We start from the raw sequence: 25476 nt of genomic DNA on the forward strand, positions 1-25476 counted from the left end.
ATTCAACCACTTTCCGGCAAAATCGCCTTTGTGAACGCGTCTGCGAACCGTCATTGGCGTCGCGGGGCAAGGTACACCCCACCGGCCATGGCAGAATGCAGAAGTCATGTGGAGACTGCTCGGGAAAGCTTTTCCACGCACTGCTCGCGGCTAAATGCATGTTGGCGAATATGGTAAAAAGACAAGTCCGCGGTCACCACGGTCGTGCCACAGTATTCGGCAAAAGACTGCTGCTAAATCAATTGGACTGGCGTGTTGTGAGTGTTGAGATGACGCCGGTAGATGTGTTTGGCATGCATGACGATCCTGCACGTCGAACATACCACGTGGCAGGCGAATAAGATAGAGAAGACAGCTTCCGCATCTACAGAGAGATCAATGATTGGACGTGGACGTGGAACGCTGAAAGTGTTGTTATACAAGATGCTGGAGTCTGATTGTTGGCGAATGATGTCCTGATGGCTTTTGGCTACCGATCAGTGCTGCATCGATCACTGTGTCCTTGATCGTCGAGACTGCCGAAGGACTGATTGCGCGCCAGACGCCATATTCCTGCCGTACCGTTGCAGCTGCCGCTCGAGTATCCTTTACGAAGAGAATCGCTTGGTGAATTTCGCAATTACTATCCGCTGTCAGCTCGTCCTTGAGACAGCACACCATGGTGACTTACTGTGCAGTGCTACCACTGATATGATGAAGCCGATCGAAAGCACCATAACCACAAATGGGTCAACCTTGAGACCTGGAGACTCATCGGTGTACAATCCTGCGCTTGTCATTAGCCTCTCCCATCACATGCCATCCATATCTTATAAGACGTACTCAACATTGTGCTGCTGCTTCCTCCAGCGCCGGCGGCGCGTGTCGATGCTGGGCGTGCATTTGCGACTCTGTCTGCCCTGTCTGCAGCTGCCTTTCTCCTGATCGCGGTCGCTGGGCCTCCTGGTGCTTTCGGCGATGCGGGTCGTGCGGTCGTTGTGCCGGTGGTTGGGTTGTTCACGGGTGAGGAGGGTCGTGGTGAAGACTAAGAAGGCTGCGTGTCAACATGTGTGCAAGGTAGTCGTGTTCGATGGTCACAGTCTGCCACGTCGCAACAAGTGCTACAGCGACACAGTCCGCCGTTCGATTGTCCACCAACGATGCGGCATAAATATGCGCGTGATCTCGTGCTTGCGCTTGTGCTTCTGTAGAGGGCAGCTTACCATTTTGATGTGGTCGTAGTCGATAGGTGATGGGTGAGTGCTATCTCGTAATTCAGGAGTTGTTGCTTGATCGCCGATTATATCGAAAAGTCGTGTCGAATGTGGGATCGGTGGTTGTAAAGAGCGTGTGAGGCGCGTGAGGACAGAAGACAGCAATTCTACTAGTCTGCGTGTCTGCTTTGGAGAGTCCAGGAGAGATAGCTGGCCTTCGGCAAGGGTCTCGGTCTAGCCCGCTTTGGGAGCAGCCCACGCAGCCTTAGGCCGGAGCTTCAGCCTCCATCCATTGTTCACAAGACACGATATACGACCTCACTCCTGATCACAAGAAGATTATCAAAGGAACAGTATCCTTTGCCGAAGCTACCATTGATCCGTCTGGCGACACGAGTTGGTCACTCTTCCCACAAAGCAAGACGTCAAAAGACTGGACATCAACTCTTCCCACGCCAACCATTTTCATTGCATCCCAGACTACCTTCCGTGAGGGTATTACTCGCGAAGAACAACTGGGATATGGATACATGGCCCAGACAAACTCCAACCCGTGCCCAACCCTCACTTTGCCCCGACCTTGAAGAAGCAGATATGTGCCCACATCACCCATGTACCGAACCAGAAGCATTCAACGCAGCACCTAACCCAAATGCCAATCCATAACCGCCGAGCCTCGCAGAATCATGGTGAAACGCGCTCCCAAGCTCCATAATGCATGCACCACCCGCCCATTGCACCCTCCCAAACAGAACAGCCGCATAACACGCATCGCAAATTGGTATTGCAAGCAAACCCTGGACCCCAGTCAAATGCAGTGAAAGTCGCAAATTCTTCCAACTTCACTGCCATCCGTCCCCTTTTGAAGGCCTCTGTGCTGCTCAGAGCTGACCTCGTCATTTCAAAAATTCTAACCCCAGACAGAGGGCTGCACAGCCAAAGTGTTCTTTCCAGAGCCCCAGTTGGCGCTGTTATTGCTCCAGTTCCCGAGTCCGCTGGCACCAAGGGCTGCATTTGATGCCGCCGAACTCGAGCGCTCGTCCTTGGGAGCGTTTTGAGCATCTCCGGCGTTGAAGCCGAAGCTGAGCGAAGATGGCGTGAGAGGTGTAGTGGAGCGCTTGTTCAAGCCCGGTGCAGCGCCTGGCACTTGTGCCGGTCGAGTTCCGATCGGCATCACACCTGATGTGCCAGCCTTCTGCTGCCCACCGATTGGAGGCGACCCACCCTGAGACGAGTTCGATGTAGCTCTGCTCTGCTGAGGCTCACTGAGCAGGCCGAAGGATTGTTGTGCAGGCGCGTTGGGAGCTGGAGAAGCGTTTGTCTCTGGTCGGTCGCGAGGAGGCATCTGGACCACACCTTCTGCACCGGACTGAGCTTGAGCACCAAATGGATCGTATGCGAGGGGTGACGGGCCTCTGGCTCCACTGGGGACTCGAATGTCCTGACTGCCACGTCGCGAGCCATCGGCAGAGTACAAGCTCGAGTTGTCGCCATACAGAGCACGGTGCTGTCGGGCAATCAGGTCGCGGCGGTCGTCTTCACTCATCGTGTTCGGACTCATGGATCGATCAGTTTTCACTCCTGATACAGCTGGTCATTATCATTAGCCGGGGCGACTGATTGACGCGCAGCGCCACTACTTACTCCGATTGTACTGCTGCTCTTGATGATAGTTGCGTAGCTCACGCTCACGTTGTGCCGCCATCCGGCGCTTCGCCTGGAGGACCTGCTCAGCCTCAGATTGCCGCCCTCCTGGAATCCGCTGGCCAGCAAAGTATCCTTGCAGTCCAGCTGAACCCGGTCGAGCTCCCTCGGACGAGTACTCGCTCACTGACTGGTGCCGGGATGGACCACCAATCAACCGTGGGTCTGCATTATAGTCGTAGCCTCTCGCCATTGCGGGCACGCTGTCCCTTCGTGGTGGCACACCACCGGCTCCCACACCGCCCTGCGCAGCTCCAGACGCCCACTTGCCACTCTTCATCAGGTTGTCGGTCGCGCGTTCAATCTCTTCGAATTGCGAAGCAAAAGCCGTTGATTCAATGGGCTGCGACATGGCCGATCCAGTTCCAGATCGCGAAGGAGGTGCGGGCTGCTCCCACGAGGCTTGACGTCCAGGCCCGGACCAGGAGGTGCCATCGTTTTCGTAGTAAGACATGTCTGTGTGTGACGTTCGTGAACGACGTTTTCGGAGGAAAATATGCGACTCTGGCGGCGGTGGGTCTCTGGGTGAGGATGTAGCAACGATCCTAATGCAGAAGGAATAATGTCAGTTGACACATTGTGATTTCCATGGCAATTGCCACATGTGCCGGCAGTGTCATTGTTGAAGAAGGCGCACGGCCAGGGCCGGGTGCATGCATGTGGTGCGCTGGGCCGCGGTATCGCAGCGATCAAAGTCTTCTTTCGTCGGGGTCGCTCTTCGGAGGATTGGTTGGGGGTTGCCGCGTACCTTTGGTGCACACGGTCGCCGCTGACAGGAATTATTAGATACTGCTTCGACGAGCGGACGGAAAGGAGCGACGACTTCTCTCTCGGGCAGAAGATGCAGCAGAGAGGAAGAGGGACGGGAAGGTGTGCGGCATGAGAGAGAGCATCGGTAGTAGTCCCTCCACTACTTCGAGCTGCCTTCCCACAGCAATCTCGCAGGACTCCGCTCGCTGGCTCGGCAGCGCGATTTGCGAGCTTGGGCCGTCAAGGGAAATGTTCCTCATTTCCTTGCCCGACGGCCACTTTGTAGCGCATCGTTCGTTCGCGACGTTGCAACTCTCACAGCGACACATCCGCGCCGAGGAGGACTGACGTTGATGATGTCGGATGTCCCGAATGCCACGACAGATATCGTGAAACGTGCACATGTGTCTGTCGGTTGCAAGTCACGAGCCGACCACGCTCCTCGACACGGCTGCAAGCTTTTCCCACGCTACTTTGCCATGCAGGCATCCGCGCTGCAAGTGGGGGTCTCTCACCACCAGGAACAACCACATGGCCGATCAGATCTTCAGTGTGCCTCAGACGCAGGTGCGCGATCTTGAAGACTGCATTCATTGTTCTGGCGCCATCAGCATAGCAATTGCGCTGCATTTCCAGCCGCGACTAATCAACCTCAGACAGCACACTCTCGGAGCAACTCGGCCGCATCAGCATGCTTGATGCAGCATGCTCCAGCACATGTAGTAATCGGCAACCCCGCGCCTGGATTACCTTCCTCTGCACCGCACGCAGCGTGTATCATGACTATTTGATTTGGCAGAAGACCAGGCGGCGAGGAGCAATTGGTAAGACGACTTCTGTTTGGCAAAACTGGCCAATCGCGCGTGTGGGCTCGGTCAGGAGCACGTGGGAGCGGAAATAACTCGCGCCGGCCGTGGCTTGGTCCCAAGAGTTTCTTTCGACATGTCGTGAGTCCCCAAGTCGATGGGAGAAGATGTTGCTGTGCATCATGCACGGTGCAGTTCTTCACAGCTTACATGTATCCGTCCATCCGTGCCGATCAATCGACCAGGACATGTCCTGTGCCACTCACAAGACATGCAGCACGGATTCTCCCATGCCACATGCGGCAGTAAGCGCGGCCGCCTGTACCGACTTCATTGTGAATTCCATTTTTCTGGTCGTGGTACGGTACGATCCAACCACGTGCCGCAACGCGCACCACGCACCGAACTTCACATCAGGAAGCCGGGCATGGTGCACTTCACACCCTTCTGCCAGTCTGACGAAGACACATTTCGTCAAGGAAGGGATCGTCGCATTAGAGCCATCGTGTCTGCAATCCTTCCTGAACTTGCTGGCCTAAAGTACAGCAGTGTGGCCTCTACGAGTGTCACAGCAAGCTCAAGCAACGGATTTTTGCGTTCCATATCGACATCTCTACAATTACAACGCGCCGTAACGCCCTTGATTGTCGACTCGTATTCTCCTGTTCCAACCATCTCGCATGCACTTCGCAACCCAATGGCACCATCCAGCGTACTAACCGACTCAACGCCAAGGCGAGCCGAAGCAAAGCAGCCTCCACCTCACCCTTTACGTGCCACACCACACCCACCATCACGCCTGGCCCTCCTGCTTGACTTTAGGCTCCCTCTTCACCCACATCTCCCCAAAGGCCCTCATCGCCCTGCCCTGCAATCCACCCACCCTCTCCAACCCCTCAACACACTCATCCCACTCCCTCGCCCTCTTCTCCCGCATTCCCTTGATCAGCTCATCACTACACTTCCCCCTCAACCTCTCCACCTCCTTGCCAACCGGTCCCTTGATATGCTCCAGCACCTGCTTCACCCGATCCTGCGACATGGCAGCAAGAAGGAGGTATTGCCAGACGTACCCCGTATCACGCTGTGGCGCGCCGGGAACGCTGGGGGCGAGGGAGGGGAGGAGCGATTCGTAGAGGGTTAGCTCGCTGGTTGTGAAGTCTTTGAGCAGTTTCAGAGGGTATGAGTCGAGGAAGTCGACGGCGCCAATGTAGGAGGCGAGGGGGTTCTCGACGAGGTCGTAGTAGACGCCTGGGTACTCTGTGCCGTTGAAGATGAAAGGGCGGGTTTTGTCCAGGGCGACGATGACGGTGCCGGTGGGCTTGGCGGACATGCGCGTGTTGATGAGTTTGTAGAGCATGATGGCGGTGTGGTGAGTTAGTGTCAGATGCTGTTTGCCGTATGGGGTGGCATACTCTTGTGAGTGTGTTTAGGTGAGCGAGGCTTTGGTGGTTCGTGGTCAAGTGAGGCTGCTGCATGTGAAGTGGTCAATGGACTTATTAGTGTCACTTCCTTGACCGGGGTTGACGCTAGCGTTGCGAGGCGATCGCCGTTGTAAGATCTTCGTTCTCCAGGTGATAGCAGGCTGGATGTCTACGCGTGTATGATACTCATGCATCACCTCACATGAATGGGTGTCTCTTCGCTCCTTCCCAAAAAGGGCACAGCCGGAGACGCAAGTGAACAGGAGAGGGTCACAGCGTGGACGGTGGTCTCGCTGTTGCGTAGACAGCTGACTTACACAATAGAGTCCACGCGTATACCAACAGGCATCCAATATGCACCAGCACTCTTCGCTTTAGCGTTACGCCTTTTCAAGGTGCCGCATGTAGACAATGAGCTGACACAACAGTTTCCATACGCCTATCGTGCCGTATCTGCGGAGACGAATCGACTCTTCGCCCAACAATACCGTACCCGCGAGCACCCGACATCTCAATGCGACCCCCTAGACATCCCGCTCACTCGCCAGCTGTGCTCTTGGACGCTCGGTGTCCAACTCCGTAGACGTCGGCGTGACGAGCCCTCCAGCAGGTTTGATTACATCTACGGCAGTAGAACAACCTCTGGGGCTCCTGCTTCCATATGGAAGCGGCGCGGGACTTTTGCCGCTAAGCCCTTCCATCTGCATAGATGGGTTGACATGTTGTCTTCTCTTCTGCCGAAGGTAAATCAAGGTACCTACGGGAATGACTGCCACGAAGCGACAGCGACGCCGACGCTGATGCCTGCTTTCGCGCCTGGTGTGAGGTCATTGCTTGGTATACTGTGTGCTCTTCTCTGCGTTGGCTGGCCTTTCAAAGTATTCTGTGCTGGAGGATGCTGATGTCTGTGTCGACAGAGGACGACCTGGTGGCCATGTGGTCGTGATGACAGGACCAGCGAGATGTACTGCTGGTCAGGCGTTGAAGATGCGAGATGTGTCATTACAGCACGAGTATGGGTCGCTCTGTGGTCCGTATCCAGTGTACTGTACGGGCAGCAGTATGTTGTGTCGGTACAAGCCAGAACCAGTCGGGCTTCCTCGCCAGCATCGGCTCCTTAGTCAGATGCATCAGCATTCACACATTCGTGCAGAGACCGTGCAGAATCAAGGCGCTGGGGGCGGGGGGGGGGGGGGGGGGCGACAGTCTTGTTCCGTCGTCTCGACTAAAAGTCACATGCTGCATCACTATCCAAATAAAACCCATCAACTCAACTCTGCTTCTTCCCCGACATCTCCTCCATGACCTTCACCAGATCCCCATTCTTCCCCATAACCTTCTCCAACGCCTCCCAAACCTCCCGCCAAGCCTCCTTAGCAACATTCGTGATATCATACCCCTCCTCGTCATAAAGCACCTCATCATTCTTGTTCATCCAAACCTTCAGGTTACAATCCCACGAAAGACACTCCATCACCTGCTTGATCCGATGCTCTGCCAAAGCTGCGCGCGCCATGATCGTCCAGACCTCGTCCTCGTTGTCTCTCCCTGGAGTGCTCGCCGCCTCTCGCTCCAGATCATGACACTTGGCTTGTTCCGAGGAGATGTATTCTGCCAGCTCGTCGGGTGGGTGGCGGCTGTGTCGAACTATGGAACACCAGCCGAAGCCCACTCCATAGACCATGTCATCTTTCTTCAGGGTCTGGTACACCCATCCTGGCCTCTGGATGCCGTTGAAGAGGAATGGGTTGCTCGTGTCGTCGATGAATTCGACGGGGCCGGGGGGTTGTCGCGGCATGGTGGGTATGGTGTAGCTCGAAATGGCGATGTTCGTTGATAGCGTGCCTGACATATACAACATATCGGCTGTTTGCTGTTCGCGACTGGTCGTTTCCAGTGGTCATGGCCCAGGGCTTCGAATGAAGCTCGTTGCTTCTAGAGCGCATCTCCCTTTTCGCTACAAAGATAGTCGCTTGGATCTGCCGACGCGCCGTAGCGATGCGCTCGCGTATTACCACTATGATTCAGGCAAAGCTGGAATCACACGTGTCTCAACAGCCCTTGAGCATCGGCTGCGACGACCTCGTGGCGAGCAGAACATCAGTCTTGACACGATCACGCTCTACTTCCCAACAGCCCAGCCCGCCATCTTATTCATGAGCTCATCATCATACTTCGGCTGCACGTCTTCATCGTCCAAAAGTCCCAGATAATGCGTGATATCCCTTCCATCAAACTCCCTCGTATCAAATCCATTGCCCAGGAAAGCAAACATGTTATCGTCCCAGTAGTCAATCTCGTAGTCTTCATATCGCGGTCGTTCTAGCAGGTGCAGGAAGTGCAGTCTGCTTCCCGGCCAGATCGCCGCCTGCCCATCCCTCTTGCCTTGCTTGAACCAGCTACGACAAGGGCTCGTCCACGCTGTTCTCTTCAAGAATAGATCGGCATGCTGACGGAATTGTTGGCAAGGCTTCATCTTTGGGGTGAAAGACTTGATGTTCTCGACTTGGGCTTTACTGATGACATCGAACATGTACTGCGTCCAGCGTTCGATCAAGGGCATGAAGGAACCGTGACCGAGTGGACCATAGGGACCACAGAAGGAAAAATGGTTTGGCATGCCTGGAACGCCAATACTCAGATAGGAAGTGACGCCTTCTTCCGGAGTCCAGATATCGCGAATGTCTTTCCCATGTGCACGGAAGGGGAAGCGTGGTAGCCAGGATGTATCGAACCCGGTGGCACAGATCACAACGTCGACTTCGTGCTCGGTGCCGGCTTGGTCTAGGAAGCCATGTTCTGTAAACTTGTCAGTAGCTTCCGTGAAGATTGTTGCATTGTCGGCGACGAGAGCTTCGAGATAGCCTGGTGCAGGCGTAGGGCGACGACAGCCAGGGTTGAAGTTCTTGGGAATAATCTTATCGCAGAGTCTCTCATCGTTGTTAAGCTTGCGCGCCATCTGGTCATAGGAGAAATCCCGGGCAACTCTTGCTTCTTCACTGCCTTTGATGATGAACTTGAACCTCTGATTGAGCTCGTTCTCAACCTGCTTGCGATATCTGAGATACTCCTTGGGGTTCCGTTCGAGATATTCGCGCTGTTCCGGGGTGTACTCGAAGTTTGCGCCGTCCTTTCCGGCCCACGTTTGAGCAAAGCCTGCTGTGATCCAGATGGGAGACCGAATCCAGTGGTAGAGCTGTTTGACCTTTGGTTGTAACTTCGCGACGATCTGTACTCCACTGCTACCGGCGCCCAAGACTGCGACACGTTTGTTCTCGAGGTCGTATCCCTCTTCATACGCTGCCGAGTGCATGACTTTGCCTTTGAAAGTGTCATGCAGTCCAGGGACGTCTGGCCATTTCCAATTGTTCAAAACGCCACCAGCATTGATAAAGTATTCTGCCTCGTCCTCGAACTCTTCTCCACTGACGATGTTCTTCACCCTCAGCACCCACTTCCCCTTCTCTTCGTTCCACTCCACATGGTTGATCTGATGTTGTAGCTTGATATATTTGTTGACGAAGTCATGCTTGTCGTAGATGTCCTTGATGTACTCCCATATCTCGGGGGAATATGAGTAGAAGTGTGTCCACAACTTGATAGCCCAGCTGAACTGATAGTTCACGGAAGGGATGTCGCAAGCACAACCTGGATATCTGCCCAAACGAAAGGAGGTTAGCCATACTCGAACGCTATATGGTCACGCACTCACCGGTTCTCCAGCCATGTCCCGCCAACATCATGGTTCTTCTCGTACACTGTTATCTTCACGTTCTGCATCTGTTCTTCCGCCTTCTTCAAGAAGTTGAGTGTCGAGGCGCCAGCGCCCATGAGGATGACTTTGACCTCACGCTTGGTGCCATATGGCTGTTCCCGCACTGTATAGCCTGTCCCGTCTCGTTGGGGAATGAGGTGGCCATCTCGTTCAGCGGTTGGGCTGTTCTGCGCGATGTCGTCGACTGCTGTGTTGGCGACTATGTTAGTCGGGCCATCGTGATTGACACGCATGTCGACGAGCAGTCAGTATTCAGTCTAAGGTGTGATTGATACACCAGAGGACGGTGAGGTAATGGCTTGGTCGGGGCAATTCGAAAGTTCGCAGTCTAAACTCAAGACCTACAGTGTCTCCAAGACTCCAACGTGATGAGGCGTCGCTCAGCAAACAGCATTCCCTTGGAGCAAGCTTATGCCTGGGGAGCATGTACTGTGGGGTTATGATATAGCTGACGGTCTGACCCGAGGTGGGAGGGGAGGTTTATGTCCGTGCTAGATCCGACATGGCACCGCAAAGCTCAGCAGTAGTTCTAATGAAGATGGCATTGAATTCCCAGGGAAATCGCCCCGTCTGTTTTCTTCACCGAGTAAAAGGCAGACGTTCCTCGAGGCTACGCAGGCTGAGCGCAGAAGTCGGGTAGGACGCAGCTGTCTGTGTACGCGAAACGACTTGACAACAGAACGTGTTGGCTGACGGGTGGCCCGGTGAGGGCGAAGATGCTCTCACTTCCTGCGGTCAGGTGCGCCTGCAGTTGCCAATGAGCACTCGAAGGTCAAGTCGGCCAGTCGTGTCGCCGGGCTGACAGAGAGTCGTACTGCATCCGGTCGGGCCAGGTGTTCGCGCTGGAGGGACATGGAGGGAAGGGGACGTGCCGTGTGGTCTCACTGGTCTGGAAGCAGGAAAGTCAGATGTTGCCAAGCTGCTCTATATAGCATAATAGCATTGAAGCCGCAAGGCCAAGTGCATGGGTAGGGTTGCCAGACACTGCAGAACACATCCGACGGTAGGGCTGTAGAGTAGGTTTGGCATGGCTCGAGGCGCATCCATGTTGGACGTATTGTACGTCCATGTTCCCGCCCGTTGCTGCAGCTGGTCTCGCCATCGCCATCGCCATCGCCGAGAGAGTCGTAGAACCTGTTAGACAGCCTTCCGCATCTCCATCTCCCATCTCCCACACGACGCGACAACAGCCTGCACATGTAGCTCCTCGATCCTCACTCAACGTGCTGTACAGTACATCCGCCTTCCTCGTTGTCCTGGTCGCAAGGCCATGCACCCTTCCATGTAATCTCAGCCACGCTGTGTGCGTAATCATAGACAACAACACACTCTCGCTCGCGATACTCCCATACGTTCGAAGGCGACACGCCCGGCCACACCCCAAGCCTCGATGCGGTCCGCGAGCCTCGAAACATCACGCGCGAAGCGTTCCTGCTGGCAGGCAAACACGATTGCATAATTCACGATTGACGACGACCACGACGCACGCGATCACGTCGCTCACGTAGCAGCAGTAGCCATGTCATACTACCAGGGCAGCCAGTATCAGCAGCAACAGCAACCTCCCGCGCACGAGGGCTATTGGGACCAGTACCATCGGTGGATATCAACTTCGAATGGCGGGGCGCAACACCATTATGGGGCAGAGTACGCGCAACCGCAAGATCAGCTACACCACTACCCGGGCCAGAGCGCATACGGCCAACAACCTGGGGGAGGAGCAGTGCAACCGTTGCCGGCTGGATATCAGGATACATACCAGTCGCCGAGGGGGACGACCTTTGCATCGCCTCAAGTCCAGCAGTACAATCCTCAGGACTACAGCCAAGCGACTTACACCCAGCCGACTCAGCAGCCAGCATACAACCCAGCTGCCTATGCGCCAGTAGGACAAGGCCAAACCCCCGCGCAATACAATCCGGCCGCCTACCCCGATGCTACTCTACACAGTAGTACTGCTGGTCCGGTAGATCCATATGCATACTCTCCTGGAAACCACACACAAGCGAGCTTCTCGCCGCGACAGCCTCGGCAAGTCCAGTCTCCATATCCGCAGTTCAGCCCGACTTCGCAGCATTCAGGATACAGCCCACAGCCGCAGTCACAATCATTCAACTACCCGCACAGTCCCCCGCCGCCACCACCACCTGCACATCATGGCTACCAAGCGCAGGGTGGAGCGCAGTATGGTCAGGCTGCGCCATATCCTACGGAAACGTATCGACCCCACGCAGGTTCTCTGTCACAGCCTGGGGCCAGCATTGGCATACCCATGCCAGGTATGACACAGAGCGACACTTGGAGGCCGTCGCCACCTTCACACTCGGGCTTTGGCCTCGGACAATCACCATCTCCGCGTTATGGTTCTGACGCGCCATCTCCGCGCAGCTCTTCACCTGTTCCCACACCTCCTGCTCATGGCGCGCCGTCAAGGGCCAATACGTTGGACAGACATCCTTCAGGCAGACCATTGCCGCCACAACCGGCTCGCAGCCCAGGATCAGACTACTTTCCAAACAGCGGCATGTCAAGGACCAACACTGGCTTCGCGTCAGTGAGCCGGGATGACGAGGTTGATCAACTGTTCGATGAAGTTGAGGGACTGGTCAGGAATGCCGGAAGAAGCCCTTCCATATCTATAAGCCAGGCGCCCTTTCAAGCACCGCCCTATGCTCCAGCATACAGCTCTCAACGTGGCTCAGCGGCTTCTCGCAATGGCACCACAAATGGTCACTTGTCCCCTGTGGTTCGACATCATTCTGGCGCCGAGGCCGCATACAGCAGTGATAGTGACGCGGAAGCCGCCAAGGGATTGGCGATGATGCAGATGGCGGATGAAGAAGACCGGCGGCAGAGTAGTGGCAGTCAGATGCGCTTCGGTACATCAGGATCTCTGCGAACTTCGCGCCCACAGCCACCACCACCACCACCACCACCACCAGAAGGTAGCGACAGCGACGGTCCTGCTTTTGCTGGCGCGGATCTCAGCTCATTCGCTGGCTACGACGTGCCCATGTCTTACGGCGGAGAACCCGCTCAACTTGCTGCAGGTGGCGAGATCAACGGGGAGCCTCACAGCCAGCCGGCTTCGAGTCAGCACAGTTCAATGCGAAGGTCCCACGCCTCGCAGTCATCCCAGATGAGCAGAGCTTCATACGACTACAGGTCTGATCACATTCATCCGTTTCCTGCTTTCAATCCTGCCGCGCGAGTCGAAGTGGGTGGTACCGGCGGTCTCGAAGAGCCCAGCGCCACCGGAAGAAGACAAAGCTACGATGAGGGAGATGAGTACTCGTTAATGGACAGTCAACTGCCCGACAGGTTCCCAGACGAGCCACCCGACATCTCGTTCCACCAAGCCGGAACAACATATCCTTCTCGGCCTCTTCCTGCTGTACCGTACCCAGAAGACGTTTTGGCGCCCTTGCAATCGGAGAGCAAATCACTGCCGTACCTACCTGGTCAAGTGCCATATCCAGGTGGCCCCGATGCGTATGTGAGGGACGAAAGGGGCCAGTTTGTGCCTAGGTCCTCCTCGCTGGTAAGCCATAGCACCACGCCCTTGGTGACTCAGCCGCTAAGGTCTAAGACCGATGCCGAAGAGCGCAGGCTGCGCCAACAGCAAGCGCGGTCGTCGATGTATACTACGCCAGAAGTCACGCCAGAAGTCACGCCAGAAGTCACGCCAGCAAATGTCGGCTCAGATCTTCCAGCTTTAGGCGCTCGCCGATTCGTGCCGTCGAAGCTAGGGGCGCCGGACTTCAAGAAGTGTGATCAGCCATGGGCGCTCTCCCATTTACTGAAGTGGCTGCTTCAGGTCACTAATGCGGAAGTATACACTGAGCTCAAGGAGGCGGAGGTCAAGGAAGCTCTGGTCGCACTCTTTACGCACAAAGTGCCTACCATGAACATCGCAGATGCAGAAGTACTCAGTACCAGGGTCGTGGATGACATGTTTGTCGCCGGCACACTGGTCGTGACAGAGGAGTGGGTCAAGATTGTGCCTGGTCCTTTCTCAGGCGTCATCTTCCAGCTAACACAGCACGGCTGTTATGCTCCCACGGTTCACGACCATCTAATACAATCATCACGATGCTATGCTCCCCGCTGTCAGCGAACCTTGCGAAAGATCAATCTGGCAGCAGCTCCAAGACGAACATCGCAAGGCTGGGCAGAATACTATGAACTGAAAAAGGAAGATGTCGAAGGCAAGGATAAGAAAGAGGTCGAACGGCAGAATGTACTGCACGAGATTGTCCAGACGGAGGAGCGGTTCATGGTCAACTTGGACGTGCTCCGGACGCTGTACCGTGATCAGCTTACCAGGGCAGATCCACCAATCATCTCGCCCAAGCGCCAAGACAAGTTCATACAAAGTGTCTTCGGCAAGGTCGATGCTGTCAAGCAGGCAAACGAGGAGCATCTACTGCCGCAGCTGAAGTATCGACAGCAAGAACAAGGCCCCTGGATTGTTGGGTTCAGCGACATTTTCCGTCAATGGGTGCGGAAAGCAAGATCCGCGTACATTGAATACGCAAATGAGTTTCCCAAGGCAGACCACATGGTGCGGCAAGAGATGGAGATCAACATATCGTTCCGGGAATTCACCATGAGGATGTCCAGAGATGAAAGATCAGAGCGACTGTCGCTTGACAGCTTTTTGAAGTCACCAATCTCCCGACTGCAAAGATACACGCTTCTTCTTGGTACAGTCTTGCGTAACATGAAAGAAAACAGCCAAGAGAAGGCAGATCTACAGTTAGCGCTAGACGAAGTCAAGGCCGTGACGCTCGAATGTGATGGTCGAGTCGCAGAGATGCAAAGGAAGATCGATCTCACTGATCTTGGTCAGAGGCTGGTCTTGCGACCCGGCATGCAGAAGGAGGTCGAGCTCAACCTGGAGCACTTCGGACGCCAGCTGATCCATCGTGGAGATCTGCAAAGGATGGGCAGCAACAGATTTACCTGGCTCGACTGCCATGCTCTGCTCTTCGATCACTACCTTGTGCTGGCCAAGACGGTCGCGCAGAGGGTGGGTGAAGGTGGCAAGACGGAGCGATACGATGTGTCGCGGCTACCGATCCCGATGGACCTTTTGCAGCTAGACAGTGTGAACGAACCACCTGTGCAGAAGTCGACGTATCTCAAAGGCCTTTCAGTGGGGAGATCTGCAACGCCGAACGATCCCACCACGATTGGCAGAACGCCTTCAAATCAAGCTGCCGTGCCTGGTGGTCTCGTGCATGTCAACACAAGCATGTCGACCAACTCCCTCAATCCTGTCACTTCACTGGATGGCAAGGACGACCGCATTCTGTATCCATTTCGGATAAAGCACTTAGGTCGCGACACGTACCAGCTCTTCGCGCTCACTGAACAAGCAAGGAGAGACTGGGTCGACAAGCTCATCGTCGCCAAAACGAAACATGCTGCCGCGCTTCATGCTCAGAACGCAGAACCATTCCGACTGCGGGTCATGGCCGACTCTGCCTTCGTGTTCGATCAGTTCAGTAACAATGGTAAAGGTGTGAACATCAAAGGCACACCGGTGGATCGCGCAGTGAAGGAGGTCGAGCACCGCTTCAAGGACACGGGACGCCCAGGGCCGATCTGCAGAGCACGAGTAAATTGTGCTACAAGTTTCTCTACACCCTATCCAGGCAAACAAATGGTCGCTGTTGGCACTGATTATGGTGTCTATGTCGCGGAGCTGAACAACCCTCGTGGCTGGACCAAGGTAAGCCAAGATCAGGAAAGTGTCTACTGATACACGCTAATCATCTACAGTCGATCAATATGTCCCGAGTCACTCAAGTCGCCGTCTTGGAAGAGTTCAATCTGTTCTTACTCATCTCCGACAGGTCGCTCATAGCATACCACCTCGACGTGGTATGCCCCAATGAACGAAACGGGCCCACGCCTGCCAATGACTCCTCCAGAAAAGCGCCACAGAAACTGTCTGGCAGTCGAGATGTAGGCTTCTTCGTCACCGGCAAGATGAAAGACCGTACTCTCGTTTTCTACAAGAAGCGCGAAAACCTGAACTCCGTCTTCAAAGTCCTCGAGCCAGTCTACCAAAAGTCCACCGAGAGACGCTCCCGCACCGCAGGCTTCCTCAAACGCGGCAACACTGAGTTCTTCCGCGAGTACGACGATTTCTATATCCCCACGGAATGCAACAGCATCAACCTCTTCCAATCATCCCTCGCAGTTGGCACATCAAGAGGCTTCGAAGTCCTCTCCCTCGACAAGAAACAACCCTGGAGTGTACCCGAACTCAAAACAGACCACGTCCAAAACATCGCCACAACAATCAAAGACATGCGCCCCATCTGCATGCTCCGTCTGAGCGAGCAAGAGTTCATTCTCTGCTACGAGAAATGCGCCGTCTACGCCAACAAGCACGGCGAAGTCTCCCGCTCCGTGGTCATGAACTTTGTCGGCAACGCCCAGCACGCCGCGCTCTACGGCCCTTATCTCGTCCTGTTCGACAACGATTTTGTCGAGATCCGAAACGCACAGAATGGTCGCTTGAAGCAGATCATTGCAGGCAGGGAAGTTAAGTGCCTGGATGATGGGACGAATTGGAGTGCCAACGGTCCTGTGGAAAAGCAGGCTAATGGAGTTGTTAATGGGTTCGCGGCCGGTGCGGGCAGGACGTTGAAGTTGGTTATGCAGCATCCGGAGATAGATAAGAATCAGATTGTGGTGGAGTTGTTGTTGAATGAGAATATGAAGGAATAGGAGGATGTGGTGAAGGGTCTGGGGCCGGAGATCTATCTTGGATTGCTGGTTGGTTGTCTTTGAGTTTTGTTTGTGTTTCTGCGAGATACCACTGAGAGCCCGGGGCGAGTTTTTTGTTTTTGGTGGCGTGTATTGGGCTGGTGTTTTGGGGTGTGGTGTGGTATGGTATCATTGAACTGACTGGCTGGCCTTCTATCTAGCATTGGGTCGAGCTCGAGTGTCGCATGTAGTAGCTTTTCAGTGTAAATTTTCAGTGGTTGTAGCGACTTGCTGTGCTGCTCACTCTCCCGTCCCACGCCTGCGACTACTACTGTTGATGAAGTCAAAGAATCAACAAGGTACGTCCACTTGAACAGCTTCTGATCCGTGGACACTGTACGACAGACATACGCCAATGGCAGAGAGACAGCCTTCCGTGAGTTTCCCCTTTTCCTCACTCAGGCCATACCTGGTGGACGAGGCGGCCCAAAGATAGGCTTGCCAGCGATGACACCGATGCCACTTAGAGAGACCTGCTCTTCAACTTCTCCCTCACTCGCACCCTGCCCTTCAACCTCTGCATCTCGGGCTACGCGATCCGCACGACACTGCGCGCTGATACGGTCAATTTCTTCTTTGGTGGGCTCCTTGAACAATTCGGCCTATCCTGGGATCAGCGGGAAGAAAGTAAGTGAACATCAAGGATACGTACCATCACAGCGGGTGACTTCACTGACGTCCTCATCAACTGCTGATAGAGACCCCTCATACCGGCGTCCGCGTTGGGATCCTTCGCTAGCATGTCGCGGGCGAACTCTGCGAGGCTCGGTGATGGGGTTGATGCCGCTTGCCTTGTGGGGTGTTAGCATGTGCTTCAACACTACGACGTGTGGTAGGTCTTACCTCTTGCGCTCTGCGGCGGCTTTCTCCTGTAGTTTCTTCTTGGTGGCACAGGTAGGTGTCGCAGAGGTGAGGACTTTGGTGAGCTCGTCCTTGTAGGCTTGTGGTAGATCTCCTCGAATGCTGGCTTCCTGAGCGACGCCCTTGAGACGGCGTAATGGCTCGAGGATGTTGATGTCGCGGAAGAGCTTGGTGTTGATCTCGCTGCGTCGGACCATATCGTAGCGTCCGGTGGTGAAGTTCTAGCGGAGAGGTGGTGTTAGTCATTGCCCCGTTGCGGCTGGAGCTCAGGGAGGGAGTGAGGCAAGATGAATGATTTCGTCTTTGACTTGCCTTCATCATGATCGGACGTGGCGGTATGCCAGGTGGAAGCGGTCCCTCGAGATCTTCGCGCAAAGCTTCCACCTCTCCTCCATACTGGGTCCAGTATCGGACCTTGAGAGTTTGTAGCTGGATCCCAATACCCTTCAAAGTGTCGACCATCATGTAGAGGTTTCGCTTCAGGTTGTGTGATTCTGCAGGGAGCCCGCGCACATTGACGATGATCAGGAGGTGTTTGATATTTGCGGCAGTCTCTGGTCTGGTTGGAGTCATCTGTCTGGCCGTCAGTCTATCGTTGGGAGTTGCGTACCTCACGTAGCATGGTCTCTCAACAGGCTGGCACTTGTATGAGTCGCATCGCCAGAATGACCAGATGCGCTCAAACTCGGGAATGGCACCCCATAGGTTCTTACCGAAAAGAACTGAGGTAGCTTCTTGGTATATCTGCTTGTTAGCCAACAAGATGCCTTTGTTTCGCGCGATGTAGCGCGTGCCCTTGTTGTTCTGCTCGTTGATTTTGACATTTGGCATGAGGGCATACTCCTGGTCGAAGTCGTCGAAGACGCACTCTCGGGCGAAGTCAGAAGCACGATCGTGGTTCTTCACATCCTCGTACTTCTCCCAATCTTCTGGTGTCATGTGGACTATGAGGAGCTCATCGTAGATCTTGTCGCGAATCTGAGTGTGGTCAGCCATGGCTGTGAGGCGCAGTTTCGATCGCGGTACTCTACCTCTCGCGGGTGCTTCTTGAGGAATGGCGAATTGCCAGGAGACACGTAGCCGTTTGGTATAGGCCTCCTGTCGAGTACCTTCCCACCAGGCATTGTCGGTGTTGTTGTTCGCCTCGGGGTCCTATCTACTGGGTTGGGACTGCTAAAGACGCTGCCCATCAATGGGAATCCCAGCGGTGCAGAATATGGAGTGGCGCTGCAAGTTAAGAGTCGAAGAAGAAGTGCGTTGGAAGTCGGAAGGTGGGTCGTGTTGGAAGTTGAGCGTTTGCACGCAGCGTCCCGCACGAGCAGGGATGCCGGGCGCTTCGACCACATCGACCTGCCATCACATGCAAGAAACCGTGAAGCCGGCAAGCCCGGTCAATGCAATGATACTCGTCTATCTTTTCGTGTCATCTTCAAATTCCTCCTTCTCGCTTCTATCGTCAGTCGTGGCCACGTTCTCCACATCAGCTAATCTGGCTTCAGCAGCAGCACGCTCGTCCTTTACCTTCTTCTTCTCCGTTGCCTTTGCTCTAAGTCTCGGACCGTTGCTCATCATCCAGAAGACAACACCCAACAACGCACAGTAAACAAATGCTAGGAAAGTGAATGCCCAACCGATGCCCATGGCTTGGGTCATTGGGATAACCGCAGCAGCTCTCCCGGCGCTCATCAGACATCTCACAAAATTCACTGCCGCCGTCGCTGTTGCAGGTTGGTCCTTGTGTATGTCGATCAACAACGTGTTAGTAAGGTTGAATGATGTCGAAATGCCAAAGCCAATGAAGAATAAAGCCACCTCAGGCTCTGCCAGTGAAGTGCCGTAGTTGAGTGTCCAGCCAAAGACGATGATCGCTAGTGTTCCGATGATGTGCCCTGGAATCAAGACCTCGGACCTCGCCCTCTCAATGGGAAAGCCGCTCAGGTCCTGCTGTCTGCCTTTCTTGATGTCATAACCGAGGCGTTTGCTATGGCGCTTGAAGTTCCAGTCCGCGACGTGACCCATAGTCAAGGTCGAAAGCAGCGAGCTCATGCCATTTGTAATGTAACACAATCCAATCTCGAGTGTGTCCAATCCGTACACATCGGCGTATAGGGTTGGCATAGCTCCCGTCACAACCATCATACCCGTGAAGAAGAGGCCATTGTACAGGAGGATAACACAGCTGACAGGATCACCAAGAATCTTCAAGGTTCTGAGAGGGTTCGGGAAACCTCCCCTCCGCCGACCAAGCGAGGCTATATCACCATTCGGTGCTTCCGGATGATCTTTCGCGTACTTCTGCTGCTGCATGTGGCCGAGAATCGAGCAGTTGACGCCTTTCGCTGGAATAGACCCGTTGCCAACGACATTTCGACAGGTCTCTGGGAACAAGAGTCCGAATATGATGATCAACACACCAGCAAAGATGGCCAGGAACCAGAACGTGGACCTCCAACCAAGAAATTGTGCGAAGAGACCTCCGATGGTGGGCCCAAAAGCCGGTCCGAAAAGGAGGCCTGCAGTAGCATAGCCCATGTATTTCCCTCGCTCTGCTGAAGTAGCAATATCTGCCACTACAGCGTTCGACAGAGCAATAGCAGCGCTGCATCCAAAGGCTTGGACCATTCGTAGGACCAATAGCGCTGCATAGGTCCTTTGCAGTGCCAAGCCTATGTCCGCTGCCATGAAAATGAAGAAGCATATGATGTAGCTTGTTCAACGTCCGTTTTGATCTGACATGCCGGCTATCAGGGCCGGTGCAATTGCTTGTACTATCTGTATTGATGGATCAGCATATGCTTCAAGCGACACGTCGATTGTGGTAGACCCACCATGTACGTCGTCAATGACAAGTTGATCAGGGTCGGAGTAACTCCATAGTCGTTGGCTATGGTATCAAGGGCCGGGTAGAATGTCGTTGCCCCGAATGGACTGATGAGTGACGATATCGATACTGCTATAATGATGAACAGCTTGGCTCTTGGCGTGAAGATCGTGTATGGAGGCCCAGATACCGTTCGCTGCAACTGTAGTCTGGTTTCATCTTGTGTTTTAGCCGTCGATTTGGCACCCTTGATGGGTGCAAGTACATTCTCTTCCGCTGCATGTGGTCGTTTGTCCATGCTCGACAACGTCGTAATCCCGAGAAATGGATCGTGCTAGCAATGAGTATCGATACAAGATCTTCGCGTCAGCATAACTACAAGCGCCACCAATGGCACTATAGGCTATTCTTTGCAAAAAGTAGCACGACGACATCGCCATCGCCAGCGGACTTTGATACGGTGTTTAGCGCCTATCTCGGCAGAGCTAGCGTATAGCGTGAGGCGCCTATGCAATATGCATCCACTCGTGTTGCGGAGAGCTGTTAGGAGCCGTGCCGATCTAGCCGTGTGACACTTAGGTGCCGAAGACAGACAAAGAAGGGTGGTGATACAGCGTGAGCAGATAGTGAAGTCCGCCAACAGAACAATTCTCCAGGATCGGGTCCAGGGGGCTGAACGATATCGCTGGCCCATGTCGTGCCAGATGTGCTTCGACGAAGCAGATTGCGCCCTGGGAAACCTTGCATATCGATTTCGAACCGAATTGTCTTGCGGAATCGGACACTATGGATGTAGCCATCATCCCCAGTACGTTGTTCTTTGTATTGCTGCAGCTGCTGAGATTGGGTCTCAGCATACATGTCCCAGAACATGAGTCTTCGCGCGAGCGCCTCGACTTGCAGCTTTGTCTTGGATGCGAACCAATTGGAGGTATCATCTACGACAAATCGATCTGGCAGTTTGCGGTCCTTGAAGAAGCTGCCGGTCTACGGTGTCAGACGCTTCACTCCGCACCAGATCTCCGTGCCTTGTTGCGGAGTCTCAGGGCTTCTTTACCAGCCTTCTTCGCTTGGCTGATACTGCTCGTTCTGTTGTTCTCCTCGAAACGGTATCTTGCAACTGCCTGCTCAGTCACGTCATCCAACAAGAACGTGCCAAGGTGACCATTCCTCCATCGTTGGATCATCCACAATGCTGCCCCCTCAAGATCCGGCGTGCCTCCTTTCTGCAAGCGACCAGTCTTGTTGGCAATAGCCTCAAGCAATCCCATGACATCGTTGGTGGGTTCTAAGTAGTCCGAGTAGACAGTCGGATCGTGGTTGTTCACGTGGAAGAGGAGGTAGTCGGCCAGGTTGAAAGGCGGTACCACTGTATCTTTGACGCTCCCGCACAATGCTAGCTTGAGCATCGCGTCTGCATCGGGAACATACGGCATGAAGACTCCAGGTGTGTCCAGTAGATATACTCCTCCAGCTCCGGTCTGTTCGTCTGCAGCCACAATCTTGACGCCTGTTCCTATCTTACGTGTGACACCTGGTTGCGCGCCAGTATGCGCCACTTTGCCCTTGTTTACGCCTTCTCTTCGTAGGGCATTGAGCAGAGACGACTTGCCTACATTGGGCATTCCCACGACCATCAGATGTGATCCCGTCAGTCCGCCTCTTGCATTGTTCGCATCTTTGATTAGGTCCAGTATCCGACGGACATCCTTCCGCTCGTGGTGGTTGGAGAAGACGACCTTGGTGGGGGTATGCCATGTACGAATGCTTTCATGTCGCTACATACAACATCAGCTAGCATACACAGTCTCCTGCCAGCATTCACAGATCTTTTGTACCTTCTGCTCTTCCGCGCCGCCAGTGCTTCCCAGATCTTTCTTGGTGTAGACGATCATCCTCTCCCTCCCAGCCAAACTTTCCTCGAACATTGGGTTGCGCGAGGTCAGCGGGATGCGGTAGTCGCGGCATTCGATGATCCGATCGATCTGCGACAGCATCGTCCGCATCTTCGACAGTCCAGCAGCATGGTGGCCAAGATAGTATGACCGCGGCAGCGACTCGAGTGTCGGGAAGACGCTGCGAGGGACGAAGGAGGTCATCGTCATCGTGTGTCCTGTTCTTTGAATGACAGCCCTTGTTGGAATACATGGTATATCGAACACGGGGTCATCGATCCACCAGCTATCGCGTTCCCTGTCCCTGTCCCGGTGCCATATGGAAGTTGCAATGGCTTGTAAGTTGTGGGACGAACGTTGCGCTGGAGGAAAGAGTTCACGGAAGCGGTCCCATTGGCAAGCTCGATCTGTCGTCCTCGGTCTCGCGTCACCATCACGCCGCAGAAACACGACAAAGACATCGTCCGCACTCGCTGGCTCTATCTTCCTCTTGTGAACTGCCTCATGGTCGTCGCGAGCACTCCGCGGTCATGAGCCGAAAGTCAGGACCGATCAATGCACCAGACCTGCGACGCGACAGACACTGCGAGGAAGCACCTTCTTGAGCACTGCTGATGGGGACATCTTGGATTACAACAGCGTCTTGCATACGCCATGGCGGCTACAAGCAGCTCTCCGATACAAAATACCCAATCTACAGTAGTCGGCAACACTCCGTCTACATTAGCATCTTCACCGCCACAATCACACGTGCTGGACCTGAGCAACGAGCCACCGATCTTTGTGTCGAGTACGCACTTCCTTCTTGATGACCTTCACGAACTCGAGGAGGATTTGGCTAGCGCCGGAGCACACATCACCTACGATATCGACGAGGCGGAAATCGTGTTGAGCAAAGTCAAGCAGAAGAAGCGTAGTCAGTTCGATCTCAGAGGCAAAGGTCTTGTGACACGAGATGCCGATGAAGAAGCCCGTGACACGCAGGCTGTGGGCGAGAAGCGCAAGCGTGACGAGGCTGGCAGTCCGGAGGCACACGATCACGAGGCTGCAGCCGTCGTCATTGATGACTCCAGCACAGCGTCCGACAATGAGGCTGGTCCCAGGAAGAAGCCCGAGAAAGCCCCTAAGAGGTCCTCTCGCCGCAGTCGAGTATCTACAGCTCACACGACTGACACACCGCCGGCAAGTGCTACGTCAGGCCGCATTGTCAAAGTTGTCAAGATAGAGTGGTTCACCGAATCAAGGAACCGTGGTCGCGTGCTTCCTCTGAACGACTTTTTGACGTACACGGGTGTATGCATTGAGCCGCAACAAGGCGTGGGGACACCAAAGAAGAAGAAGCTCGCCCTGCATCCAGCAACTAAGTTGACCGCTTCTTCACGAGACGCCACACCAACCACGCCAACACCTGTAAACTCAATCTTGCAGCGGGCGCAAGAAGATGCTCCGCAAGCGGGCAGCCGAGATCGCTTTGGCAGACGAAACTACCACCATCCACATATCGTAACCCCATCTGCCAATCCATCGAGCTGGGAAGCTGGACACGGTACGAATGCGAAATATGCGCATCTTCTGCAGGAGACGACGACCGAGCACGACGAAGGCTTGTCCAGTGACATACCTGAGCCGCCGGAGTGGGTCAAGAAAGGTGTGAAGTACGCCTGTCAGCGAGTGACCCCCAGAGACAGTCCGAATGAAGCCTTCCTCGCACTTTTGCAGGAGATCAAGACGGCAAGGTTATTGGTCAACGATGAGATTGGCGTCAGAGCATATAGCACGTTCATCGCCTCGCTTAGAGCCTATCCCTTCAAGATCAGTCATCCTCGAGAGCTTCTTAATTTGCCTGGGTGCGAGCAGAAGCTGGCCAACCTTTGGATTGAGTGGAAGAATAGCGGCACGATCAAGGCTGTGGAAGAATTGCGAGCCGACGAGGACCTTAAACATCTTCGCCTATTCTACGACATCTGGGGCGTCGGCGCTACCACTGCGAGAGAATTCTACTTCGAGAAGGGCTGGCGAGAGCTAGACGACATCATCGAATATGGCTGGAAATCACTCTCTCGTGTTCAGCAGATCGGCGTCAAGTTCTATGATGAGTTCCAAGACCTCATACCTCGAGCTGAAGTTGAAGCAATTTGCGAAGTGATTCGCCAGCACGCCGTGAAAGTATGCGATGAGGGAATCAAGATCATGATAGTGGGCGGCTATCGACGCGGAAAAGAGGCCAGTGGAGATGTCGACGTCGTTGTGTCTCATCCCGATCACGAAAAGACTCAAAACCTAGTGAACAAAATCGTAGACAGCTTGGAGGAGGCTGAGTACATCACCCACGTTCTCTTGGTCTCCGAGAATGCCTCAAAGCGTGGACAAGAAACACTGCCATTCCGTGCTGACGGCGGTGGTCACGGCTTCGATACTTTGGACAAGGCGTTGGTAGTCTGGCAAGATCCGGACTATCCTAACAAAGAACAGATCCTGGCTGCAAACCCCGGTGCCAAGAATCCGAACATACATCGCCGTGTGGACATCATTCTATCGCCCTGGAAGACAGTAGGCTGTGCTGTTGTTGGCTGGTCAGGTGGAACCACTTTCGAACGAGACCTCAGACGGTATGCGAAGAACCAGATGGGTTGGAAGTTCGATAGCTCGGGGGTGAGAGATCGTGGGAATGGGCAAGCTGTGGATATCGAGGGCTATGTCAGTTGGAAAGGGAAGGAGGAGCCTGAATGTCGTGCGAAGACGATGGAGGAAGCGGAGAGGAGGGTTTTTGAAGGATTTGGCTTGGAGTGGAGGGAGCCTACGGAGAGGGTGACAGGATAGCAGTATCTCATTACAGATCTTAGTATGGAAGTTGACGTTGGCTCAACGTCACGGCTGTGCGATGAAAGAGCATGGCCTACCCACGATTGATGCTCCTCGATCCGGGAGACTGTGCTCTTCTGCCGCATGATTCTTGTCGTGCATGTAATGGAGTACGAACTGGGGTAAAACTGAAAAGGATTTTAGCACTGTCGTCCACGTGCTGAGTATCGTGTCGGATCGTGTGGGCCGAGATCGACAGCCGTCCGGACTTATCCGCACAGGTGAACTCTGTTTAGAATATCCGTGCCCCGAGAGTCCGAGACCAGTTGTGCTGTCATGTCCCTGTCTCGAACGTCACACTCCTTCTTTCGATGACTTGGTCGACAGCACAGCGCACACACGGACAGAGCCCGAATTACTTGACCAGTCAGTAGCGCGGAGGTGCTTCCGAATTGTGGCCTGCACAACGCATTCCCAGGCGGTCCCAGCACCTGCGCATGCCGCGCCACGAGTAGTGACTCTGTCATGCAGGTAGAACCCCACGCCGTGACACAATATCCAGCGACGGCGATCTCATTGGCGCAACCAGCTGCCGCAGCGGCATCGGAACACAGCATCAAGCGTGGTGCGATCCACGCAGCGCGCCCTCGCTTCTGCAGCGC

General features: G+C 54.5%; 11 protein-coding genes across 11 annotated transcripts; 2 read left to right on the top strand and 9 right to left on the bottom strand.

Annotated features, from left to right (window-relative positions):
- Positions 1-587: 587 nt before the first annotated feature.
- CLAFUR5_06086 (uncharacterized protein) lies at positions 588-1205 on the bottom strand (the record flags this gene model as incomplete). The annotated part of the gene is made up of 4 exons (XM_047905234.1): positions 588-622; positions 671-766; positions 823-1024; positions 1203-1205. 4 exons carry the CDS (start codon positions 1203-1205, stop codon positions 588-590), a joined length of 336 nt encoding a protein of 111 aa, XP_047762333.1.
- Positions 1206-2103: 898 nt separating this feature from the next.
- On the bottom strand, positions 2104-3351 carry CLAFUR5_06087 (uncharacterized protein; the record flags this gene model as incomplete). Its single annotated transcript, XM_047905235.1, has 2 exons — positions 2104-2783; positions 2838-3351. 2 exons carry the CDS (start codon positions 3349-3351, stop codon positions 2104-2106), a joined length of 1194 nt encoding a protein of 397 aa, XP_047762404.1.
- A 1895-nt stretch (positions 3352-5246) lies between these two features.
- Positions 5247-5813, bottom strand: CLAFUR5_06088 (uncharacterized protein; the record flags this gene model as incomplete). Its single annotated transcript, XM_047905236.1, has 1 exon — positions 5247-5813. The coding sequence occupies one exon, from the start codon at positions 5811-5813 to the stop codon at positions 5247-5249; it is 567 nt and encodes a 188-aa protein (XP_047762338.1).
- A 1334-nt stretch (positions 5814-7147) lies between these two features.
- CLAFUR5_06089 (uncharacterized protein) lies at positions 7148-7675 on the bottom strand (the record flags this gene model as incomplete). Its single annotated transcript, XM_047905237.1, has 1 exon — positions 7148-7675. The coding sequence occupies one exon, from the start codon at positions 7673-7675 to the stop codon at positions 7148-7150; it is 528 nt and encodes a 175-aa protein (XP_047762339.1).
- A 324-nt stretch (positions 7676-7999) lies between these two features.
- On the bottom strand, positions 8000-9885 carry CLAFUR5_06090 (FAD-binding monooxygenase moxY; the record flags this gene model as incomplete). The annotated part of the gene is made up of 2 exons (XM_047905238.1): positions 8000-9533; positions 9590-9885. The coding sequence occupies 2 exons, from the start codon at positions 9883-9885 to the stop codon at positions 8000-8002; spliced, it is 1830 nt and encodes a 609-aa protein (XP_047761660.1).
- A 1286-nt stretch (positions 9886-11171) lies between these two features.
- Positions 11172-16396, top strand: CLAFUR5_06091 (Rho1 guanine nucleotide exchange factor 3; the record flags this gene model as incomplete). Its single annotated transcript, XM_047905239.1, has 2 exons — positions 11172-15389; positions 15440-16396. The coding sequence occupies 2 exons, from the start codon at positions 11172-11174 to the stop codon at positions 16394-16396; spliced, it is 5175 nt and encodes a 1724-aa protein (XP_047761659.1).
- Positions 16397-16833: 437 nt separating this feature from the next.
- On the bottom strand, positions 16834-18486 carry CLAFUR5_06092 (uncharacterized protein; the record flags this gene model as incomplete). Its single annotated transcript, XM_047905240.1, has 6 exons — positions 16834-17037; positions 17088-17226; positions 17279-17517; positions 17609-17855; positions 17907-18274; positions 18328-18486. The coding sequence occupies 6 exons, from the start codon at positions 18484-18486 to the stop codon at positions 16834-16836; spliced, it is 1356 nt and encodes a 451-aa protein (XP_047761658.1).
- A 220-nt stretch (positions 18487-18706) lies between these two features.
- On the bottom strand, positions 18707-19978 carry CLAFUR5_06093 (MFS-type transporter clz19; the record flags this gene model as incomplete). Its single annotated transcript, XM_047905241.1, has 1 exon — positions 18707-19978. One exon carries the CDS (start codon positions 19976-19978, stop codon positions 18707-18709), a length of 1272 nt encoding a protein of 423 aa, XP_047761657.1.
- A 30-nt stretch (positions 19979-20008) lies between these two features.
- Positions 20009-20415, bottom strand: CLAFUR5_06094 (Citrate exporter 1; the record flags this gene model as incomplete). Its single annotated transcript, XM_047905242.1, has 2 exons — positions 20009-20068; positions 20125-20415. 2 exons carry the CDS (start codon positions 20413-20415, stop codon positions 20009-20011), a joined length of 351 nt encoding a protein of 116 aa, XP_047761664.1.
- Positions 20416-21121: 706 nt separating this feature from the next.
- On the bottom strand, positions 21122-22222 carry CLAFUR5_06095 (Mitochondrial GTPase 1; the record flags this gene model as incomplete). Its single annotated transcript, XM_047905243.1, has 2 exons — positions 21122-21895; positions 21956-22222. The coding sequence occupies 2 exons, from the start codon at positions 22220-22222 to the stop codon at positions 21122-21124; spliced, it is 1041 nt and encodes a 346-aa protein (XP_047761663.1).
- Positions 22223-22666: 444 nt separating this feature from the next.
- CLAFUR5_06096 (DNA polymerase type-X family protein pol4) lies at positions 22667-24832 on the top strand (the record flags this gene model as incomplete). Its single annotated transcript, XM_047905244.1, has 1 exon — positions 22667-24832. One exon carries the CDS (start codon positions 22667-22669, stop codon positions 24830-24832), a length of 2166 nt encoding a protein of 721 aa, XP_047761662.1.
- Positions 24833-25476: the final 644 nt, after the last annotated feature.

This window comes from Fulvia fulva, chromosome 5 (genome assembly GCF_020509005.1).
Source record: "Fulvia fulva chromosome 5, complete sequence".
NCBI classification, from domain to species: Eukaryota; Fungi; Ascomycota; class Dothideomycetes; order Mycosphaerellales; family Mycosphaerellaceae; genus Fulvia; species Fulvia fulva.